Raw genomic sequence first — 21,643 nt, 5'->3', positions numbered from 1 at the left:
GGAAAGAGGGAGGAAGGCAATAGTCTATAAGGAGGCATTGACCCACTTCAGGGTCTTGACTATTTTAAGTTGGTGTAAAATTACATCAGGCAACTCCTAGCTCCTATATTGCTCCTAATCTGGCTTCAGTACTTAGTAAACAGGAAGCAGCATGGAGATTGGAATGTCTGGCTGCATGTGCTACTGACTTTCCGAGTACTTTAGATGAATAGCTAAAACACAACCGAGATAAAACTGAGAAATAAAAAATATGCATGCAGACAGAAAGAAATGGCGGGTTTCTAGACGTAAACCGTGTATAAAGTATAATATTTATCAAGTTACAATAAACTAGTATATCTACGACCTTTAAAGTATAAGTACAATACAGTGGCTTGCAAAAGTATTCGGCCCCCTTGAAGTTTTCCACATGTTTTCACATTACTGCCACAAACATGAATCAATTTAATTGGAATTCCATGTGAAAGACCAATACAAAGTGGTGTACACCTGAGAAGTGGAACGAAAATCATACATGATTCCAAACATTTTTTACAAATCAATAACTGCAAAGTGGGGTGTGCGTAATTATTCAGCCCCCTTTGGTCTGAGTGCAGTCAGTTGCCCATAGACATTGCCTGATGAGTGCTAATGACTAAATAGAGTGCACCTGTGTGTAATCTAATGTCAGTACAAATACAGCTGCTCTGTGACGACCTCAGAGGTTGTCTAAGAGAATCTTGGGAGCAACAACACCATGAAGTCCAAAGAACACACCAGACAGGTCAGGGATAAAGTTGTTGAGAAATTTAAAGCAGGCTTAGGCTACAAAAAGATTTCCAAAGCGCTGAACATCCCATGGAGCACTGTTCAAACGATCATTCAGAAATGGAAGGCGTATGGCACAACTGTAAACCTACCAAGACAAGGCCGTTCACCTAAACTCACAGGCCGAACAAGACTTAGGCTACAAAAAGATTTCCAAAGCGCTGAACAAGATTTCCAAAGCGCTGAACATCCCATGGAGCACTGTTCAAACGATCATTCAGAAATGGAAGGCGTATGGCACAACTGTAAACCTACCAAGACAAGGCCGTTCACCTAAACTCACAGGCCGAACAAGAAGAGCGCTTATCAGAAATGCAGTCAAGAGGCCCATGGTGACTCTGGTCGAACTGGAGAGATCTACCGCTCAGGTGGGGGAATCTGTCCATAGGACAACTATTGGTCGTGCACTGCACAAAATTGGCCTTTATGGAAGAGTGGCAAGAAGTAAGCCATTTTTAACAGAAAATCATAAGAAGTCCTGTTTGCAGTTTGCCACAAGCCATGTGGGGACACAGCAAACATGTGGAAGAAGGTGCTCTGGTCAGATGAGACCAAAACGAAACTTTTTGGCCAAAATGCAAAACGCTTTGGGCCTGATTTACAAAGCGGTGCAAAGTGTTTGCACGCCTGTGAAAAGCCCTTTATCACGCCTAAACTCAGTTTAGGCGTGATAAAATGAAACTCACGCGAAATTCCCGCACGCAAAGTTTTGCGCGAGATGCGCCCATTAAACCCTATGGATTGCGCGCGCAAAACTTTGCGTGCGATAAAGAGCACAAAAACGGTGCTAACTCAGCAGTGCAAAGGTTATCACGCCTAAAGTCTTTTAGGCGTGATAACTGAGTTATCACCGCTTTGTGAATCAGGCCCTATGTGTGGCGGAAAACTAACACCACTGCACATCACTCTGAACACACCATCCCCACTGTCAAATATGGTGGTGGCAGCATCATGCTCGGGGGGTGCTTCTCTTTAGCAGGGACAGGGAAGCTGGTCAGAGTTGACGGGAAGATGGATGGAGCCAAATACAGGCAATCTTGGACAAAAACCTCTTGGAGTCTGCAAAAGACTTGAGACTGGGGCGGAGGTTCACCTTCCAGCAAGTACAACGACATAAAACCTAAAGCCAGGGCGACAATGGAATGGTTTAAAACAAACATATCTATGTGTTAGAATGGCCCAGTCAAAGTCCAGATCTAAATCCAATTGAAAATCTTTGGTAAGATCTGAAAACTGCTGTTCACAAACGCTGTCCTTCTAATCTGACTGAGCTGGAGCTGTTTTGCAAAGAAGAATGGGCAAGGATTTCAGTCTCTAGATGTGTAAAGCTGGTAGAGACATACCCTAAAAGACTGGCAGCTGTAATTGCAGCAAAAGGTGGTTCTTCAAAGTATTGACTCAAGGGGGGCTGAATAATTACGCACACCCCACTTTGCAGTTATTTGTAAAAAAAAATGTTTGGAATCCTGTATAATTTTTGTTCCACTTCTCACGTGTACACCACTTTTTATTGGTCTTTCACATGGAATTCCAATAAAATTGATTCAGGTTTGTGGCAGTAATGTGACAAAATGTGGAAAACTTCAAGGGGGCCGAATACTTTTGCAAGCCACTGTAAATCTTGGTTTGGTTAGACTTGATTAGCTGCATGCTTCTTTCAGGTGTGTGATTCAGACACTACTGCAGCCAGAGATCAACAGGGCTGCCAGGCAACTGGTATGGTTTAAAAGGAAACATCCATGTCCTACTCAATTTAGGTTCCCTTTAAATGCTTAAAACTTGCACTTACATCTGTAAGGCCCTATTTACACTTAAAAGTGCAAACCGGTAGCGCTTAGCCATTAGTGTGGTAAAATCACTGTACATTTTTTATAAGCACTGTATCGCGATCGCTCAAGAATCACAAGAAAATGCATTAAGTAACACGTTTTGCGATTGCCGTTAATCGCAAAACGCCCGCAATCTGCGGCAGTGAAATCACTGCCATAGGGTTACAATTGCGCTAGCGCTTCAGCGATTAGCGTGAATCACCCGCCTATCGCCCTAGTGTGAATAGGTCCTGAATGTGCACCTGAGTATGTAAAGGCCGCCTGCACTTCCTCCCCTCCCGTAGTCTGGCCAGGATTTCGGGCAGCGTTGGTGTTAGAGAGGTCCAGGGGCTGGTCATGTATGTGCTGTCTTGCGGTACTAACGGTTTTGGATTGTTCCATGCCTTTGTCTGACCTGCAGGGGGCCATTTACAGATATAAGTGCTTATTTTAAGCAATTTTATTGATTAAAAAATGTAATTCACCATAGGGGCACTATTTGTTCTTTTTTGTGACTTTGTACTCTATTTCATACACTGTTGTTTAAGCAAACCTGAAGTGAAAAAAAGACTTATGATATAATGAATTGTATGTGTAGTATGGATAATGAATAGAACTTTAGTAGCTATGAGTCTCATATCTTTACTGAGATTTTTTTTTATATAACATTTAATTATACTGTCGGTTTAAAAACCACTCTTTTAAGCTATAAAACAAAGCAGCCATATTGACCCTTTGAACTTTCCTGCAGTAAAACCTTATCCAAGCTGTCTCACTGTTTCTTGGCTGTTTAAGTGCTTCAGAAATCAGGACTGTATTCAACCAAGTTGGGTCAAATAGCTCAGAGAAGCCGTTTTGCCTAGATAACTAAAGTTTTGTAATGTTTTCTGTACTGAAAATTAAAGACTCTTTATTTTGCAACTAATGTTCTATTTCTTAGCTGTACTACACATACTATTATGTCATACGTTTATTTTCGCTTCTGGTTTGCTTTCACTTTATCTCCTAGGAACTTGCACGGACTTGTTTCCTGCGTATGCATGTTGTAAACGTGTGTGTGTGTGTGTGGGGGGGGGGGGGGGTAGGGAGGGGCAGAGGAGGTTTCAGTTCCAGAACTATGTTTAGAGTTAGTGGGCTTCTTGTGCTTGGTGTCATTGAGACCTACTGTCTGTGCTGTCAAATGCATTGCTCATTTCCGTTGTGCTGTATATTATACTCCAAAATAATTTGTTCTCGTTTAATTTTCATATTTTTTTCTGTCCACTTAGGAAAATCCTGTCTTAAAACAGAGCTGCAGTTCTCTGATTACTACTGTCTGGTAGGAGTCCACTTACTTCTGGATATGTGGCTTAGTGGTAAGCCTGTGCTTTGTTTAGGCAACAGCAGTAATGTATTGGGTACTTTTTCTGAAACCAACGCATGTCTTATCTTTCTAGAATGTCCTTCAACTCCTTCCAGGCTGCCTAATCCGATAGCCGTCGGGAAGATGGCAGCCCCAGGACCGCCTAACGTCGAAAGGTGTCAAGTCCTGGGGTGGGGTTTTGCAGGGAGCAGAGCGCGCGCATCCCCACTTGACTGACGGAGCTGCACTCCGTCAATAGTCTACCAGCGGCAATCGCTGCTAGCAGACTGTTAGAAGTCAAAACCGCTGTCCATTTACATCGGCTGTCCCCTGGAGAGGCTCAGAGAGCTATCGGCTCTCATTGGCTGATGCATATGAGAGCAGATCGCTGTGATTGGCTGTTGGGGGGGGGGGGGGGGGGAGAAGAAATGTAAAAAAAAAAAAAAAAAAAAAAGCAACTTTATTCAAAATAAAATAACAAAAGAATTAATGAAAAAAACAAACTGCGCAGCGATTAGAGCCCACCAGCATAAATCTCTGTTGGTGGGCAGAAAAGGGAAGGAGATTGGTTTGTGGGCTACATTGTATGGCTCTGCAGCGAGCTTTTAAAGTTGCAGAGTACTGAACTGTAAGAAAAAAAAAAACATAGCCTGGTTACTAGGGGGGTAAAGCCTGTGGTCCTTAAGTGATTTAAAGAGACACTGTAACATCAAAAATATCCCCTGGGGGTACTCACCTCGGGTGGGGGAAGCCTCGGGATCCTAATGAGGCTTCCCATGCCGTCCTCTGTCCCACGGGGGTCTCGCTGCAGCCCTCCGAACAGCCGCCGACAGACCCAACTGTCAATTCAATATTTACCGTGGGGGCGCTGTGGCTGCTTTCGGCTCCGAAGTAGACGGAAATACCCGATCTCAGTCGGGACCGCTATACTGCGCAGGCGCTGGAAACTTGCGCCTGCGCAGTAGAGCAGACCCGACGGCGATCGGGTATTTCCGCCTACTTCGGAGCCAACAGCCGTCAGCGCCTGCGCAGGAGCCGGGAAGGTAAATATTGACGTCACCACTGTTCAGAGGGCTGCAGCGAGACCCCTGAGGGACGGAGGACGGCGTGGGAAGCCTCATTAGGATCCTGAGGCTTCCCCCACCCGAGGCGAGTACCCCCCAGGGGACGTTTTGACGTTAGATTCTCTTTAAGTACCTGAATTTCAACTTTAAGCCTTGTTCATCCTGTATACATTATTTCATAACCTGGTCAATTTCTATATGGGATATACTTGGTTTTGCACACTATTCAGAAATGTGATATAGACAATGCATTAGGGGTACACAATCCATAATGATTCAACGTGTGTGCAAACAGATTGCTTTATTACGCAATGCACATAGTGTGAACCAGGCCTATCAGTATTATATCCTATGCCTTGAGATTTTTGTTCTTTAACCACTTCTGCCTTCAGTGTTTTTTCACCACCTGCATCCGAGCAATTTTCACCTCCCATTCATTACCCAATAACTTTATCACTACTTATCACAATGAAATGATCTATATCTTGTTTTTTCCGCAACCAATTAGGCTTTATTTGGGTGGTACATTTTGCTAAGAATTATTTTTTTCTAAAATGCATTTTAATGGGTATATTAAAAAAAAATGGGAAAAAAAATCATTATTTCTCAGTTTTCGGTCATTATAGCTTTAAAATAATACATGCTACCATAATTAGAACCCACATATTTAATTTGTCCCGGTTATTACACCATTTAAATCTCTATTACAATGTAAGGTGCCAATATTTTATTTGAAAATAAAGGATACACAATTGGTTGAAGGAGCACCCACTGAACAAGGTGGCGTGCCCTGACTCCTACTCCTGTGTTCCCAGGCGTACACTCAGTGTCTTCAATGAAGAGTCGGCACCACCCAAGTAGTTTATAGCTCTTTTATTGTGTGGACTGCAATGACAGACTGCTGTTTCGGGCACTAGGCCCTTTTTCAAAGAAGGAAGCATGTGTGTGGGGCTTGAAGGAAAGCATGTGTGGGGTGAGGCACTGGTTAAAGGGAAGGTTCAGGGACTAGCTAAAAAAAATAAAAATCCATTTCCACTTACCTGGGGCTTCCTCCAGCCCGTGGCAGGCAGGAGGTGCCCTTGGCGCCGCTCCGCAGGCTCCCGGTGGTCTCCGGTGGCCGACCCGACCTGGCCAGGCCTGCGGCCAGGTCGAGCCTCTTCTGCGCTCCATGGTGCGTTCCACGCCGGCGCGCTGATGTCATCGGACGTCCTCCGGGTTGTACTGCGCAGGCTCAGAACTACTGAGCCTGCGCAGTACAGCCCGGAGGACGTCCGATGACGTCAGCGCGCCGGCGTGGAACGCACCATGGAGCGCAGAAGAGGCCCGACCTGGCCGCAGGCCTGGCCAGGTCGGGTCGGCCACCGGAGACCACCGGGAGCCTGCGGAGCGGCGCCGAGGGCACCTCCTGCCTGCCACGGGCTGGAGGAAGCCCCAGGTAAGTGGAAATGGATTTTTATTTTTTTTAGCTAGTCCCTGAACCTTCCCTTTAAGGCACCAGCGCTTGAGTCGATAGGCTTCAGAGATGTCAGTCCGGCTTTGTTTAAACCAGTTATAAACCTGAACGCTTAAAACTGGACACACAATAATTCATTAATCTGGATACTTCTGGTAGACTGGATGTCCAAATGAGAATTTCTGAGAATATACCGTAGTATACTGACATTTTGGTAAGCCTCCTGCACTCTTGCATCATCAAAGCCTACGTTATTCATATTGTAAAGTGGCTTCACTAACCTGTAGGGAGATTCAGGAACTTGATTTTACAATAATTTTTACTATTGCTTTCACTTTAGTTACTTCTATGTCTGAAACAATTTGTTAAGCAGTTTTCACTGAAGATAATAGAACACCTCATTATGTTTTTCTTTGCTGTGCTCCTATAGTACTGCACAGGATAGAGACTGATTTAACTTAAGTGTACTGGGGCTTATGGGACACAGAGGCATGTTCTCTACTCTGCCATGCCTCTGTGTCCACACTCTCGCCACTCTCTGCCTCCCATGCGCAGCGCTGTCACCCCCAGAAAACACAGACAAGCAGCTTGTCGGGCCTCTAACTGGGGAGGGGAAGGGGAGTCCCTTGAAGGAGAGGCACTCCTGCAAAAACGCCCCCTCTGGCATTAGGAACGCCCCTTCCCTCCTCTCAATGGTTTAGCTCTGCCCAGCTCTGCATTTCCTCCACCCATTCCCCGCCTCCCTGCACTCTGCTCTGTGATGAGACACAAAGAGCAGAGCTTGCAGCGTCCTGACCCCCAGGGGTCAGTGAAAGTGAAACTACAGAATTTCTGGCCACAGGAGTGGCGGTAATTGAATCTACCTGATCTGGATAGCCCCCTGGATCAGGTAGTATGTTGCTATTTTTTTTTTTTATTAAATTCTGGCTCTGATTCACTTTTTTGTTTCTGTTGGACAGGGGAAGACTGGGCAGTTTGGCATGCTCTTACCTTATTAGAAGAAGGATTAAATAATAGTCCGTCTAATGCTCAATTTAAACTGCTGCTTATTCGCATATACTGCAAATTGGGAGCCTTTGAGCCAGCAGTGGAACTGTATAGCAGTCTTGATGCTAAGCACATACAGCATGACACCATTGGGTGAGTGAACTCCTCATATTTTATACATGGCATACATCTAATATGTGACAATCTACTAAATTGCTTTTTTATTATGAGATTTTTACTATCCAGTAGTCATTATTGTGAGTGTATTATTATTTGCTTGATGTTTTCTATACCAAATAAAAAATACATAGAGGCCTCATTCACACTACACCAATGTGACCATTGTGATGCTTTTGTTTATCTTATGCTGCACAATGCACGTCCTCTACTGCATAAAGTCGTTAAAAGAAACTGTGCTTAGCTTCCCGGAAAAAAACACAGGAGAACAGAGGGATGACACTGTGGGGTGGCTGAGGTAGCACAGATAGGAACAGAGGGGGACACTGGAGGCACAGGGGAGGTACAGGGGACGGCACAGTGTTTCAACTTATGGACAGATTCAGGTTAAGAATGAACCTACAGTGCCTTTCACTAACCAGAGTCTATGATGTATATTCTCCACTCAACACTAGATCAGTAATACAAGCCTTGCTAGCCTGCACTGAAGAGAATGAAAATCTTTAACTGTTGGAAGCATAACCATTATTCTTGTTTTGCAGTTATCTGCTGACTCGTTTTGCAGCACCCTTGGGTCACTATAACGCTGCGTCACAAGCCTGCAATGCCGCACTTAGGTTTTTCCACTCTAACCAAAAAGATGTGAGTATTCACCACTAGTGATATGGTTAAACCGCTTATCTTATAGTACAGCCAAACCTTGTCTTGCGAGCTGCAATCTGTGTTTAAAGTTTTGTAGCTCCCAACCGTTACTGTGTAGTGAGTAACCTTACACAAGCCAGCTTATATGTGTTCCAACTCTCATTAACTGCACAATGGTTTTACTAGGGAGAAAAGTTTTAAACACTAGTCTTATGTGTTTAAAACTCCCAACTAAACACAAAATTAAAGCAGGAAAGTGCTCTCTGTCCATCCCCAGTGTACAGAGTTTATTGCACTACCTGTTTGGAGACGTTCATCAAGCTTTGTGACTTTAAAGTGAGCCTGAACTGACCTCGCCGTCCATTCCTCTGAGGTTCACCATTTTCTTCTTACAATGATTCCTTCCATTTCTGACTAGATTTTGTCAGAACTGAAATATATCAGTTGCTGTCTGTTACATATCAGTTGCTGTCTGTTACATATCAGTTGCTGTCTGTTACATATCAGTTGCTGTCTGTTACATATCAGTCGCTGTCTGTTACATATCAGTCGCTGTCTGTTACATATCAGTCGCTGTCTGTTACATATCAGTCGCTGTCTGTTACATATCAGTTGCTGTCAGTTATAACTGAAAGTACAACTAATGTGCAAGGTAATGTCCATGTTTCCTAATGGCTCAAACGGGCGATATTAAAGTTTAACAGTGTGCTGACCAGGAAGCTGATATAGGGTAATGGAGATTTTCAAAATGGAGGACTGAGAATTCCATTGACCACAGTGAACAAACAGTATGCAGGAGAGGAGAATGAGATTGATGAGTAGACTACATGGGAGGTAAGTATGACCTGTGTATATTTTATTTTGACTTTTAATTTTCAGTTCAGGTTTGCTCTAAGAACTGATAATCCTGACGACAGGGAATGGTCAGCAATAAATCTAACAAATTGGCCTTCAGATTATTCTGCATTCAAAATAAGTCATTTCCTGCCGCTAAGAAATTCAGAGCTGGCAAGTACCTGGGCCCTTAACATTTAAAATCAATAGACCAAGCGTAAAAATCCATTTTAAACTGGATATTTTAAATTGCTCTTCTCTTGGCTTTGTGCTGATGTCTACGTCTTCCGTATATTTGAGCAACCACAAAAGATCGGTCTGGCTGATGTGGTTCTTTACCTTAATGAATAACCTATTCAGAAACCATTTTGCTTGGGTAAACTCTCATTTTCTGCACATCTTAATAACTGTTCCCCCTGTTTTTTTTTCATAGACCTCAGAATACATTATTCAAGCTTACAAATATGGAGCCTTTGAGAAAATCCCAGAATTCATTGCTTTTCGAAATCGCCTGAACAATTCTCTTCATTTTGCACAAGTGCGCACAGAACGAATGTTACTAGACCTCTTACTTGAAGCAAATATGTGAGTATATTTACCACTTGGCGGAGATGTATTTTCTTGATTAGTCTTTTTTTTTCTCCCTTTAGCAGTACATATAGACTCATCTTGTACCTGTACTCTTCCAGCTTACTTGTCTTTTTCTGTTGAGAAAGGAGGGTGTTTGTAGGTAAAGCACATCGCAGCTAGGGAAGGAAACCCCGTCTTTGACTAAAAAAAGTAATCTTCCTGCATTTCTTCTCCTTGGATCCCTTTTTGTTCTAAGAGCCGATGTGCACAGAGTGGCCACGCTGGTGTGCCATGATGACTCCTCCCATTCATACTCATGCTGCACAATTACACCGCCATGTTGGTTGTGTTTATACAATATGGCAGCAAGTAACACTTGATGTGTGGCTAACCCTGCCTTCAGAGTCCCTGCTCTGACTGCTGCTCTACCCTGCCAAGCTTATGGACCTATGCTTCTGTTTAGATGGGAAAGACAAACCCATCACATGGCTCACATGTGTACAAACACAGCTGGTATAAGAGGCGAGCTGCTTTTTTTTTTTTTTATCACTTTACCAATTTGTTCTGGAAAAGTGTCCAATGTGTGCTCCACTGTGTTAACAGAAATTACATACTGTTCTGGCCAATTTTGCTGTGGGATTTTTCTTTGGTTGTTGTTGTTTTTTTTTTTTTTACATTAACTTAACAGTATGTCACTTTTTTGCATGTTTTGTTCTGTATGCAGAACACTGAATTTGTATTTATTTATTTTAGTTCATGCAGTCTAGAAGACAGCATCAAGTCTATGAGTCTGATACCAGAGGAGGATGACATTCCGTGGAGAGACATAAGAGATAACCGGGACCTTACAGTTCTCTTTAACTGGGATGCACAAGAGAGGTAAGTAAATGTAGTGAAAGATTGCAGTGTTTGTTTCCAGGCCCAAGTGCACTTGACATTGTTCACATTCTTTATGCTTCAGATGTAGCAAATATAAATACTGTATTGTGTATGTGATTTATTTTTGCTTTCCAGTAGAGGGCGCAGTTGGATTCAGAGAGCAAAGCAGTAAAAGCAGTTACATGTTCAGACCATTCTAGTGTTATTTCCAGCTTCTGAATTAGGACAGTATTGACATAAAGGTGATCAGATAAAAGACAATAACTTATTAAAGGGATACTTAAGTGTGCCATAAAAAAGGCCTGTCACCAGCCACTGCCCTGCGCGGCCGGATCATTCTCTGCAGGTGCAATAGATTTTCTTGTACTGCGCCTGCACAGGGTTCTCCCAGGAGCGTGAATGAGGGCGGCGACAGGCTCAGTCCCCAAAACCGAAAGTGAGCTGCAGCGGGGGACAGGAGGATCATAAGTACTGGCGTGGGCACAGGTAGACTGCAGGGGGCCAGTAGAAGCCCCAGGTAAATAAAACTGGCTTTTTTTTTTTTAAGTTCCCTTTTGTTATTCAATTCTGATATATTCTTCAAGTTGCTCTTTCCTCTGAATGAAGCAAGGCAACAGAATGGATTGCTAGATTCTCCTTGAATATATCCTGTGCAAACACTTGTCGATTTGCCATTAGATTCGACCAACAGATAGATCCCTCTCTGATCGAATCTGATCAGAGAGGGATCGTATGGCCACCTTAGTGCAAACAGATTGTGAATCGATTTCAGCCTGAAACCGATCACAATCTCTAGAGCTGCCGCTGCTGTAGCCCCCCCCCCGCCGCATACATTACCGTGTCCCCGCTGTCTTCTCCGCTCCGGCTACTGAACTTCCTGTCCGGGGGTCTGGAGCCCGAAGTGGAGAAGAAGACCAAGGGACTCGCGCCGGCCGGAACAGATAATGTATACCCGCTGTATTGCGTCAGTCGTCGGGCATTCGAACTCCGCTAACGGCGCTCTCCCGACCCGCCGGCGACCGAGAAAAATCTTCTGCACGGAGGGGTCGACGGGAACGATCAGCGGTGTGCGCGTCGATTTCACAGCCGTTTCGATCACTGTGATCGAAACTGCTGTATATCGGCGGGAAAATCGTTAGGAGTAGAGTATGGGCCCCTTTAGTTCCCTTTTCCATGTGCAGTGAATAGGCAGTGAAAAGACTGTTGAACTCTCACAACTGCTTGCTGCTGCCTGGCAACTATCTAATAGTCTTCCCTGTATTGCAAAGATAGTTGGAAAGTTGCCTAATTACCATAACACATTCAATCAGAATCAAGTTTATTGGCCAAGTACATGGGTTTCCTGCACACCATACAATGATTGAAGAGCAAAGTATTTACTCAATGGTAGCAGAGTAAAAGCAGGTCATAAGGTCTTGCGACGTTCCAAACTTTTTTAGTTGACTTAGAAAAAAACAGCCGTTGTTGGGCTTTCTTCTGGATCTTCGTGGCATTTTCCACCCACCTTAAGTCGGTGGATAAGGTGGTGCCCAGGAAACGGGCATGCGGGACTCTGGCGACCACTGTGCCTTCGATGAGGACTGGGAGGAGTTCAGGGCGGCATTTTCTTAAATTGGTGATCAGTTCTTTGGTTTTAGCTGTGATCAGGACAAGCTTGTTCACCTTGCACCAGTTGCAGATATTATCAATCTCTTGGCGATAGGCTCGTTCATCACTCTCGTCTTTAAGGCAAAGGATGGTGGTGTCATCCGCGAACTTGAATCCCATTGGATCGAACTTGTTCAGTTACGGGATCGAGCGAAGAAGGTTGCTACTTAGATCAGTGTGCACGCTGAGGCTCTGTATTGGGTCATCCCAACCTGTGAGCTGTGCTCGAGACTTGCCGTAGTGCATGGTTGCTTAGACCGGCAGTGGTCAGAATGCCAGGAAGGGGCTCTGAGACATGTGGAGCCGGGCACATGCAGGGAACCTCAGCTGTGCAGCAATCATATTGGCTCTGCAGAGTGAGGAGTGAGAGGACATGACAGGGGATATAGCGGACAGACAGTCAGGAACACGTGTGAGGAGGAAGTTGATGTCTGGGGCCAAGAGATACAGTTGTGTATCATCTGCATATAGGTGGTATTGAAGGCCAAAACAGTTAATAGGATACCAAGGCCGTGCATGTAGATGGAAAAGAGGAGAGGACATAGCCTTGAGGTACCCCCACAGACAAAGGGTATGGAGAGGAGATCTGATCTGATTAATGCTGGATACACACCATGCGTTTCCGCGTTCGATGCAGCCGTCGATACGCGTCGATTCGATTATTTCCGACATGTCCGATTCAAGCTTCGATGGATCGTTAGGTCGATTTGCCATACTTTACATAGCATTCGACCTAAAAATCATCGAAATTCGTTCGGAAATGTTCGGAAATAATCGAATCGATGCGTATCGACGGCCGCGTGCGACGCGGAAACTCATGGTGTGTATCCAGCATAAGAGACGGTGAAAGACCTTCCAGAGAGGTAGGAATATATCCAGGAGAGAGCGAGGCCCTTTATGCCTATAGATGAAAGGATCTGTAGGAGTAAAGTGTGGTCGACCATATCAAACGCTGATAACAGATCAAGAAGGATGAGTATAATGATGACCTTTTGATTTAGCTGTGAGAACATCATTGGCCACCTTAGTAAGGGCTGTTTCTGTAGAGTGGTTTGCCCCGAAAGCCAGACTAGAACTGATCAAGCAGGGAATTGGCAGATAAATGGCTTAGTTCAGAATGAATGTGGCGATCAAGTAATTTAGATGCAAGTGGGAGAAGTGACAGTGGGTAGTTGGCGAGTGCAGAGGGATCTAGAGATGTTTTTTTTTTTTTTTTTCTTTAAGTAGTGGTGTTACAACAGCCTTTTTGAGTGAGGACAGAAAATACCAGTGGAGAAGGATAAGTTAAACAGCGATGCTAGGAGAGGGATGAGGATAGCTGCAGAATGGGAGGGGAAAGGATCCAAAGAGCAGGCGGTTGGATGAGATTTGGAGAGACGAGAGAAAAAATCTCTGACTCCTCGACTCTGACTCCTTAGTCTAATACTTACCAGGGCTATGGATTTGGTACAAAAATCATCCGACTCCTCAGTTTATGAAACCACCGACTCCAACTCTGGGTACCCAAAATTGTTTCGACTCCGACTCCACAGCCCTGCAGAGTACTCTTTACTCCACAAAAATGTTCAGCAACAAAAAAGGTGTAGGGCTCTGGTTGTGCATCCCATATATTGTTTTCTTGCATGCAGTACAATCAACAATAAAAAAAAAAAACATTTCAGTGTTTCAATGAAAACAAGTGGAAGTAGTCTTATGCCTTTAGATGTCTGTGGCATATACATGCGGGAACAAACTCCTATAGGCATCCGTGGCAGTGTAAGGGTCTCTCTGTGCTGACTTTTCATTTTTTTAAGGTGCTATCATCCATTCCTTTCTGAACTCTGTTACAGACTATACTGATTCCTGAAAAGATATGCAGTTAATGGGAAAAACATGATACAACTAGTGCAGTAAATAAATGGTTGATTTAATGAAATCGTATACATTCAATTGTTGTCCTTTTTAGGGACCCTGCAGGAGACCACAGTGAGTTATCTTTGGAAGAAGAACGCATCTGGCTGCTTATCCGATCACTGACTTTAAGGCTGATTAGTGGTCTAACCACCCTCAACCACACTTCCGAGCCAAAGAATTCAGAAAAGGCTACAGAAAATGGGGTGTCTTCCAAAATTGATACTGTGCGGGTTTTGATACAACAGTATGAGGAGGCAGTGGATTCTGGGAAACTGTTTTGGGAGAAGAATGTCAAGGTACAGCACTCTATAGAGCCTTTTCTATAACCTTCACATTTTATAGTATTGTGAACCTACATGCTTTTATTGTTTCCATTCTTTCTACAGTATCCATTTCTTGGACCTCCAGCCTCTAGGCTCAGTGGATTTATAAGCAGTGGGGCCTGTCAGTGCCAGAAAGAGGTTTTCCAGTTGGTGAATGACATCTATCAGTTGGATTCATGTGGCATTGGTAAGACCTATACCACCCAGAAACAACCTTCTGTGCTTAAATGTTTTCTCAAAAGCCATCTGCATTCCTAGCCAAACCCAATAGACTCCAGAATTCAAATAGCACTCATTACCCTATTGTTGTGTTTTCAGATAGTTTTGTAATTTCTCTTTACACTGCCAATAACATTGAAGTCTTGTTCCCCATCCATTTAACATATCGGATCAGCTCTGGAAATTAACAGTAACTCAGCCTGTTGTATGACGTAGTTGCAGCAGGATCTTTTTAATTACCAGTATCTGTTCCTGCCTTTGTATTCTGGGATTTGCCTTTCAGTGACACACTATTGGAATTCTGCTTGTTTGTAGTGCTGCTCAGTTGAAGTGCTTCATTACTCCATACTTAAAGAGATACTCCGACCAAGAATTGAACTTTATCCCAATCAGTAGCTGATACCCCCTTTTACATGAGAAATCTATTCCTTTTCACAAACAGACCATCAGGGGGCGCTGTATGACTGATAGTGTTGAAACCCCTCCCACAATAAACTCTGAGGACCGTAGTACTCCTGGCAGTTTCCTGTCTGTGAACATTGTTGCATTGTGGGAAATAGCTGTTTACAGCTGTTTCCAACTGCCAAAAAAGCATGCAGCAGCTAAATCACCTGCCAACAGTAAAAATGTAACCATGTAATGTCAGAATGTAAATCAGGGATTTCAAAGATTTTACAATGGACAGACTAAATCATTTATACATAATTATTGTAAAAATGAAGCACTTTTGTATTACATTATTTTCCCAGAACGTCATTTCGGACAGCACCCCTGGATGAGACTTGTCTCCCTCCCCACTGTGGACAGGAAACTGTTAAAAGAAGAATTTGCATAAGCAATAGGCAGCCACATATAAGATACTACACCTGCCACAGTACCTCAGTTTAGTTTCCTGTCCCGGACGGGATGCATGGGAGAGGTCTCCAGGAGTGCCATCCATGTCAGGCGGCAGGGGCAGCGTTTTCCAGGGCTCCAAGCAGCACTGTTCAGTGAACAGTCGGAGCCCTGCAGCGTGGAGGAGGCTTCTCCATTGGAGGCAGCAACTTTATGCGCGCAGGTGCGTGCATTGGAGAGAGTTCACTTCCGGTTGAACCGGAGGTAGTCACGCGCTGGCGTCCCGCGTGATCTGAAGTCTGAGCCGGGCGGCAGGGGCCGCGGCGGTGATTAGGAATCGGCATACAGCTGATTCCTTAAGGTAAGAAGCTGATTAAGCATATGCTTAGCCGGCAGGGGCCGCATGCATAATTGGATCAGCTGCATCAAATCAGCAGCACAGGTATAAATTTGTAGAGTCCATGATGCACTCTGGTTTGTGGCTGAGATCATGGAGGACGCCTCTGGGTCAGCTCCTGCACAATCTGCTGAATCTGCCCAGGATCCCTCTCTGGCAAGTAGATGTGATTATGTTTCTTCTGCTTGGCTGGATGTATGTTATGTATAGAGGGATTTGTCTAATGGCTGGCTATCGTTTATTATGTTTTATACCCCAAAAGACATAAGACTGAGAAGGTTGAAAAGTCTGAAAAATCTTCTACTCAGTCCAGTCAGCATGGATTGGCAACTCTGAATGGAAATTGTGCCAGTATTGTACAGAGAAGGTCCACAGCAATAGGAAATTAAAGATTCTGCTATTGCTTCTACCGCCTCAGCTGCTTCAGATGGGCCTGGGACTAGTACTGCTATGGCTTATCTACCTGTTATAGCTAATCCATCATCTCCTATGTTGTCTGCACCTCTAACTATGCCTCCTGCTTCCAAGAGACATAGGCCTCTATTTATTGAGCATTCCTGCATGCGGTAATGCTCAAAACAGCTGACTTTACCCACCATTTAGTAAAGTGTGCATTCATAAAACCTGTGTCCGCATGAAAATTTATAATTCCTGAGCAGGTGCCAGAAATTAACACCTTGTGCGGAGATTATCACAACACAGGTCACTGAAGGTTAATTCATAAAAATTAAAGCAGGCAAATGTGAGCAGAGAAACCCTGGCTGTTTAGAGAAGGCGATAAGCCAGCCATAACAGGCAAGCTAATGGAGAGACAGACCTCCCAGGCAGCTGCAGTGAGAGCAGAACAAACTGCATCCCGGAATACCCAGGCTGTGTTTTTAACCCCTTGGGTACCTGTTTTCAGATAAATTTCACATCAGAAAGCCTGCATGTGTAACATTCTTGAAGTTCTTCTAAGCTGCAGCAATTAAATTGATTGTTTAAAAGAACTAGACAGATTCAGGGCAAGGAGAGGCAATTTAAACAAAAATGCACATGTAAAGGAATGCTGGGGCTGCCTCCTTTATAGTAACTCTCTCTGCACAGAGAAAATGTATCAAACTAGGAGGAAGATTTGAGTAAAACTGACTAAGGGCCTTTTTTTCATTACTCTGCGAGTTACGATTTGATTCTGATCACGAGGTACGTTAAACTAATGGAAACTGCAGCAGCAATTTCCATTAGTGCAATCTGATTGCGATGCGATTTGGACAAAGCACAATCGTCATCCTCCTGCATTGTATGTAATTGAGCTGTACTATAAGTATAGTAGCGCAATCGCATAGTGGAAATTGAAGTGCGATTGGGATCGCAAATGCGGTTGCGATCGCATTTCATAGTAGAAAAGAGCCCTAACCGCAATGTTTTTTTCCTGAATTAATGAAAGACTTACTAATAGGTATTAAGTCTGAGCAGAAATCTTTGACACCTTTGGATCAAATGTATGAGAGTTTGGCGGATCCTCATTCTCGGCTTATTCCAGTCCATTCTACTCTTAAGATTAGGATTAAGGAGTGGGATAATCTAGGAAAAGTTTTGTTTTTTTTTGGCCCAGATCATTATCTAAATGTTGTTTTTCTCCTGAAGATCAGGGTTTTGGGGAACCCCGCCTAAGTTAGATCCATATTTTTCAAGGGTATCAAACAAAACTGACCTACTTTTTTGAGGATTTCTGGGAAATTTTGAATGATTTCCCTAAAGTTTGGAATGCTTCCAATTATCTAGTGGACGCTTCAGATGATACGGTTAAACTTATGGCCAGAACTACGGCATTAGTTAATTCAGCCAGAAGAGGTGTATGGGTAAAAACTTGGAATGATGACAATTCTTCAAAATCAAGTTATGTGGTGTACCTTGTGAAGGGGGTCTGCTGTTTGAGTCAGTTAGACAACCCTCTAGACAGAACGGCAGACACACATAAAAAAAAAAAAAAAAAAAAAAAAAGTATTCCTGTTAAAGGAATTCTATCGATTCACATATTTTCAATTGACACAGGAATTGTTTGGGAAGTGTTGCTAAGTACTGGTGTATACATTTTAGTAGCAACCTCTTTGTTTACTGTTATCAAAATGCTTTCAAACTTTACTGACAAAACTGACTCTGAGCCATGAGGAGAGGGGAAATTCCCCTCACACTTGATCAGATAACTCTGTGTAACTGTGTGTGACAGAGAGAACAGCTGCAGCTTCTGTGTCCTGTTTCGGACTGAAGTGTCTGTAGAGAGCAGAGGAAATGTAACTAATTGTTACAGCTTTTCATACTGTTTTTTGCTTTCAGAGTTTGTTTGATATTTGCTTTCTGTAGTCCGATATGCAACTCTGGCTGTGCATTGAAGTAGACACCCCTTCTGCAATTGATTTGTCCCAATATAGCTAATCCTACCCTCAGTAAATTACAGCTTTTGCCTCTGATATTTAACATGAAAAGTAGGAAAATGTTTACACAGCAACTTAGACATTATTTGTACATTGTCATTTTAGAACACTTGGGTATCGATAGTATTCCTTTGAGGGCTCGTTTCCACTATCGCGAATCTGCATGCGTCCAACGCATGCAGATCCGCACATGTAATACAAGTGGATGGGCCTGTTTCCACTGTAGCGTTGTTGAGGTGCGTTTTTTTCAGCGTGAAAAAAACGCACAAAAGAGCCAACGATTTCGCCTGCGTCGGGAATCCGTGCGAATCGCCGCTAATGTATTTAATAGTAAAAACGCATGCGTTTGTTACATGCGTTTTTACCCGCGATTTCGCGTGCGATTTCGCACCTTTTTCAATTTTATTTAGCCCTGGCAGTGTCATGGTTAATTTCGCATGGCACCCTGCCATGCGAAATCGCAGGCGAAATCGCGGGTAAAAACGCATGTGGAAACGCATCCGCATGCGTTTTTACAAGCGTCGGAATGCGGCCGAAATCGCGTCGCAACAGTGGGAACGAGCCCTAAGAAAGGACCTTTTCAAAGTAAACGGTCCTTTCGTCCCTCCTTCTAAGAATAAGTCAGATCCCTAGTCCTCTAAGGGCAGGAGATGGGCTCTCTACAAGTCACAGAAGCCTAAGGGCCTGTTCAGACTGCACACGTTTCCAGCTGCGTTTTGGAAACGCGTGCAGAAGGCCAACACGCACGACATCAGACAGTGCATAGAGTGCACTGTCTGATGTTCACACTGCATGCGTTCCGAACGCATGCTGCACGCAGATTTAGCAAAAACGCGCGGCTGTCCCATTTACTTTTCAGTGATGGGATCAGCCACCCAACGCATGCAAACGCGGATGGCGTGCGTTCGTACGCGTTGCGTTCCGCATGCGTGGCCGTCCGCGTTTGTAATGTGAACCGGCCCTAAGTCCAACTTCACTTTTACCAAGAAGTCAGATAAGCAATGACGCTAGTATTCCAGTGAGATGGAGAATTGCAAATTTCAAAACATGGCAACTACAGTGCACAAAATATTGGTTATTTAGGCTTCTTTCACAGTGGGACGTTACAGGCGCAGGTTAGAGCAGCTTGTAACGCAGTCCAGCTCACAGTAATGAAAAATCAATGGGCTGTTCACAGTGCCCACGTTGTGTTACACTCTAACGCTGGACGTTTAAAGAAAGTGCATCATGCTGTGCGTTATACACGGTTTTAGCCGCATTAGACTGTTTGCATATGCTCAATAATGTGTGTTTTTTTGTTTTTTCTTGCAGGAGAGGAGGGGAGAGTCCGCTGTTGTGGCCAGCCACATGACTAATTAATATGCACTGCAGTGTTAACTTCCTGGAGCGGCCGCTTATTGGCTGGCAGGTGATGCGGAGTTTTCCGATCACGTGCTCTCCACAGTCTTTTGCCGCATGCGCCGTTTTCGTCCGATAGTAAGCGTCAAAAAGTACGCATCACAGACCCATCAGGAGACGCATAACGTGGCTCTAAATAGCATCCAACTTCAAAGCTCACATGCGTTGCGTTGGGGGCACGTTATGTGACCTTAGCGTCGCATCTAACGCAACGTCTTAGTGGGAAAGAGCCTTTAAGGTGTTTTTTGTTGGAGGGATACAGAATAGAGTTCAGCCAGCCTCCTTTTAAGAGCTTTTGCATTACTCCCCGTTTGCAGGACCAAATAAAGTTTTCAGCCCTACAATCGAAAGTCCTTTCCCTGTTTAGAAAAAAGGGTAATTCGAGAAGTACCGAAATGTCAGAGGACAGGGATTCTATTGCCCTGTGTTTTGTCTAGTAAAGGAGCTACAGGGAAATTATCAGTTCATACTAAATTTAAAGAGTCTAAACCAGAAGGTAAAATACAGAAAATTCAGGATGGATTTGATCTATTATTCATCTCTTACAGAAGGACGATTTCCTAGCCTTTCTAGACTGAAAAGATGCGTATCTTCAATTACCGATACATCTGACTTCTCAATAATGCTTAAGGTTTGCCATCCAGATGGAGGAAGAGGTAAGAATGTATCAGTTTAATGCTTTGCCCTTCGGATTATCCTCAGCTCCAGGGTTGTTTATAAAGGTAATGTCTGGGGTTCTAGCTACACTTAGACAGAGAAAGGTTAACATTTTGGGTTACCTTGATTTTCTGTTTTGGGGGACATCTCCCAATTCGGTAAGAGATCAGATTGTTACGACAATAGTCTTACTACAAGATCTAGGTTGGATCATTAATTGGGAGAAATTTTCCTTAATTAAATCCTACACAGATTATACATTTGTTTGGGCTATTTCATTAGCATATCAGACACAGGGGGAGCAATTCAATTCTATCATGGCTCATTCCACAAGAGGAATTTCGACTTCTTGGGCAGAGAGGGCAGGGGCCTCTATAGATCAGATTTGCAGAACTGCGACCTGGTCAAGTCACAATAAGTTTGTAAAGCACTATCGCCTTAATGTATCTGTCTGCAGGTTTATCCTTCAGAAGGAAAGTTTTGCAAGCTGTGGTCCCACCCTAAGGTTTTAACTCTTGTATATCGTCTCATCCAGGGGTGCTGTCCGAAATGACGTTCTGGGAAAGACCACTTTACTTACGGTAAAGTCTTTTCCAGTGGTCATGAGGACAGCACCCCTGCAACCCGCCCTTATTTGGGTAGGAAAGAGAAATACGTTTGTGTAAGCATCATTAAATGTCCGTGTCATCTTTTTATTAACTGAGGTACTGTGGCAGGTGTAGTATCTTATATGTGGCTGCCTATTGCTTATGCAAATTCTTCTTTTAACAGTTTCCTGTCCACAGTGGGGAGGGAGACAAGTCTCATCCAGGGGTGCTGTCCTCATGACCACTGGAAAAGACTTTACCGTAAGTAAAGTGGTCTTTCACTGGAGTTCCTCTTTAACTATGCAGTGCAAAAGGCTTTGGAGATTTAACATTTACTGTACATTACTTGGGGCTTAAACAATATGCTTTTTGCAATTTGATGTTATTAAAAATTACATTCCTATTTCTTTTTGCGGCAATCTATGATCTTCTAAAGCTGGCTGTAAGCTCATGTTGCATTTGATTTTTATAGTTTTTAATCTGTAGTCTGCTGCGTCAGTTTTCAGTACAGACAGCCCACTTACTTTTTGCCTTTCTGCAGAAGATATTTAATGCGCAGAGCAGCAACAGTATGTTGCTTGTTTTCTCATACTTTCAAAAACTGAGTGATTAGCTGGAAGCTCCAACACACCTAGAGATAAGAGTAAGCAGAAGTTAATTGCAAAACATTAGTAGATACAACATGCTGACTAATGGAGGCTATTATAAGGG

At 43.7% G+C, this 21,643-nt stretch overlaps 1 protein-coding gene across 4 annotated transcripts in view; it reads left to right on the top strand.

Annotated features, from left to right (window-relative positions):
- Positions 1–21,643, top strand: part of NAA25 (N-alpha-acetyltransferase 25, NatB auxiliary subunit) — a 120,731-nt gene that overhangs the window by 80,354 nt on the left and 18,734 nt on the right. For all 4 annotated transcript variants that reach the window (XM_068245778.1, XM_068245798.1, XM_068245789.1 and 1 more), the window contains exons 13-19: positions 3,884–3,970; positions 7,434–7,614; positions 8,181–8,280; positions 9,548–9,699; positions 10,438–10,563; positions 14,156–14,399; positions 14,490–14,613. In XM_068245778.1, the coding sequence (XP_068101879.1) occupies positions 3,884–3,970; positions 7,434–7,614; positions 8,181–8,280; positions 9,548–9,699; positions 10,438–10,563; positions 14,156–14,399; positions 14,490–14,613 (1,014 nt within the window). The remainder of the gene's footprint in view (positions 1–3,883; positions 3,971–7,433; positions 7,615–8,180; positions 8,281–9,547; positions 9,700–10,437; positions 10,564–14,155; positions 14,400–14,489; positions 14,614–21,643) is intronic.

This window comes from Hyperolius riggenbachi, chromosome 1, assembly GCF_040937935.1.
Source record: "Hyperolius riggenbachi isolate aHypRig1 chromosome 1, aHypRig1.pri, whole genome shotgun sequence".
In the NCBI taxonomy this organism is placed as follows: Eukaryota; Metazoa; Chordata; class Amphibia; order Anura; family Hyperoliidae; genus Hyperolius; species Hyperolius riggenbachi.
This window is presented reverse-complemented; position numbering and strand designations above follow the sequence as displayed.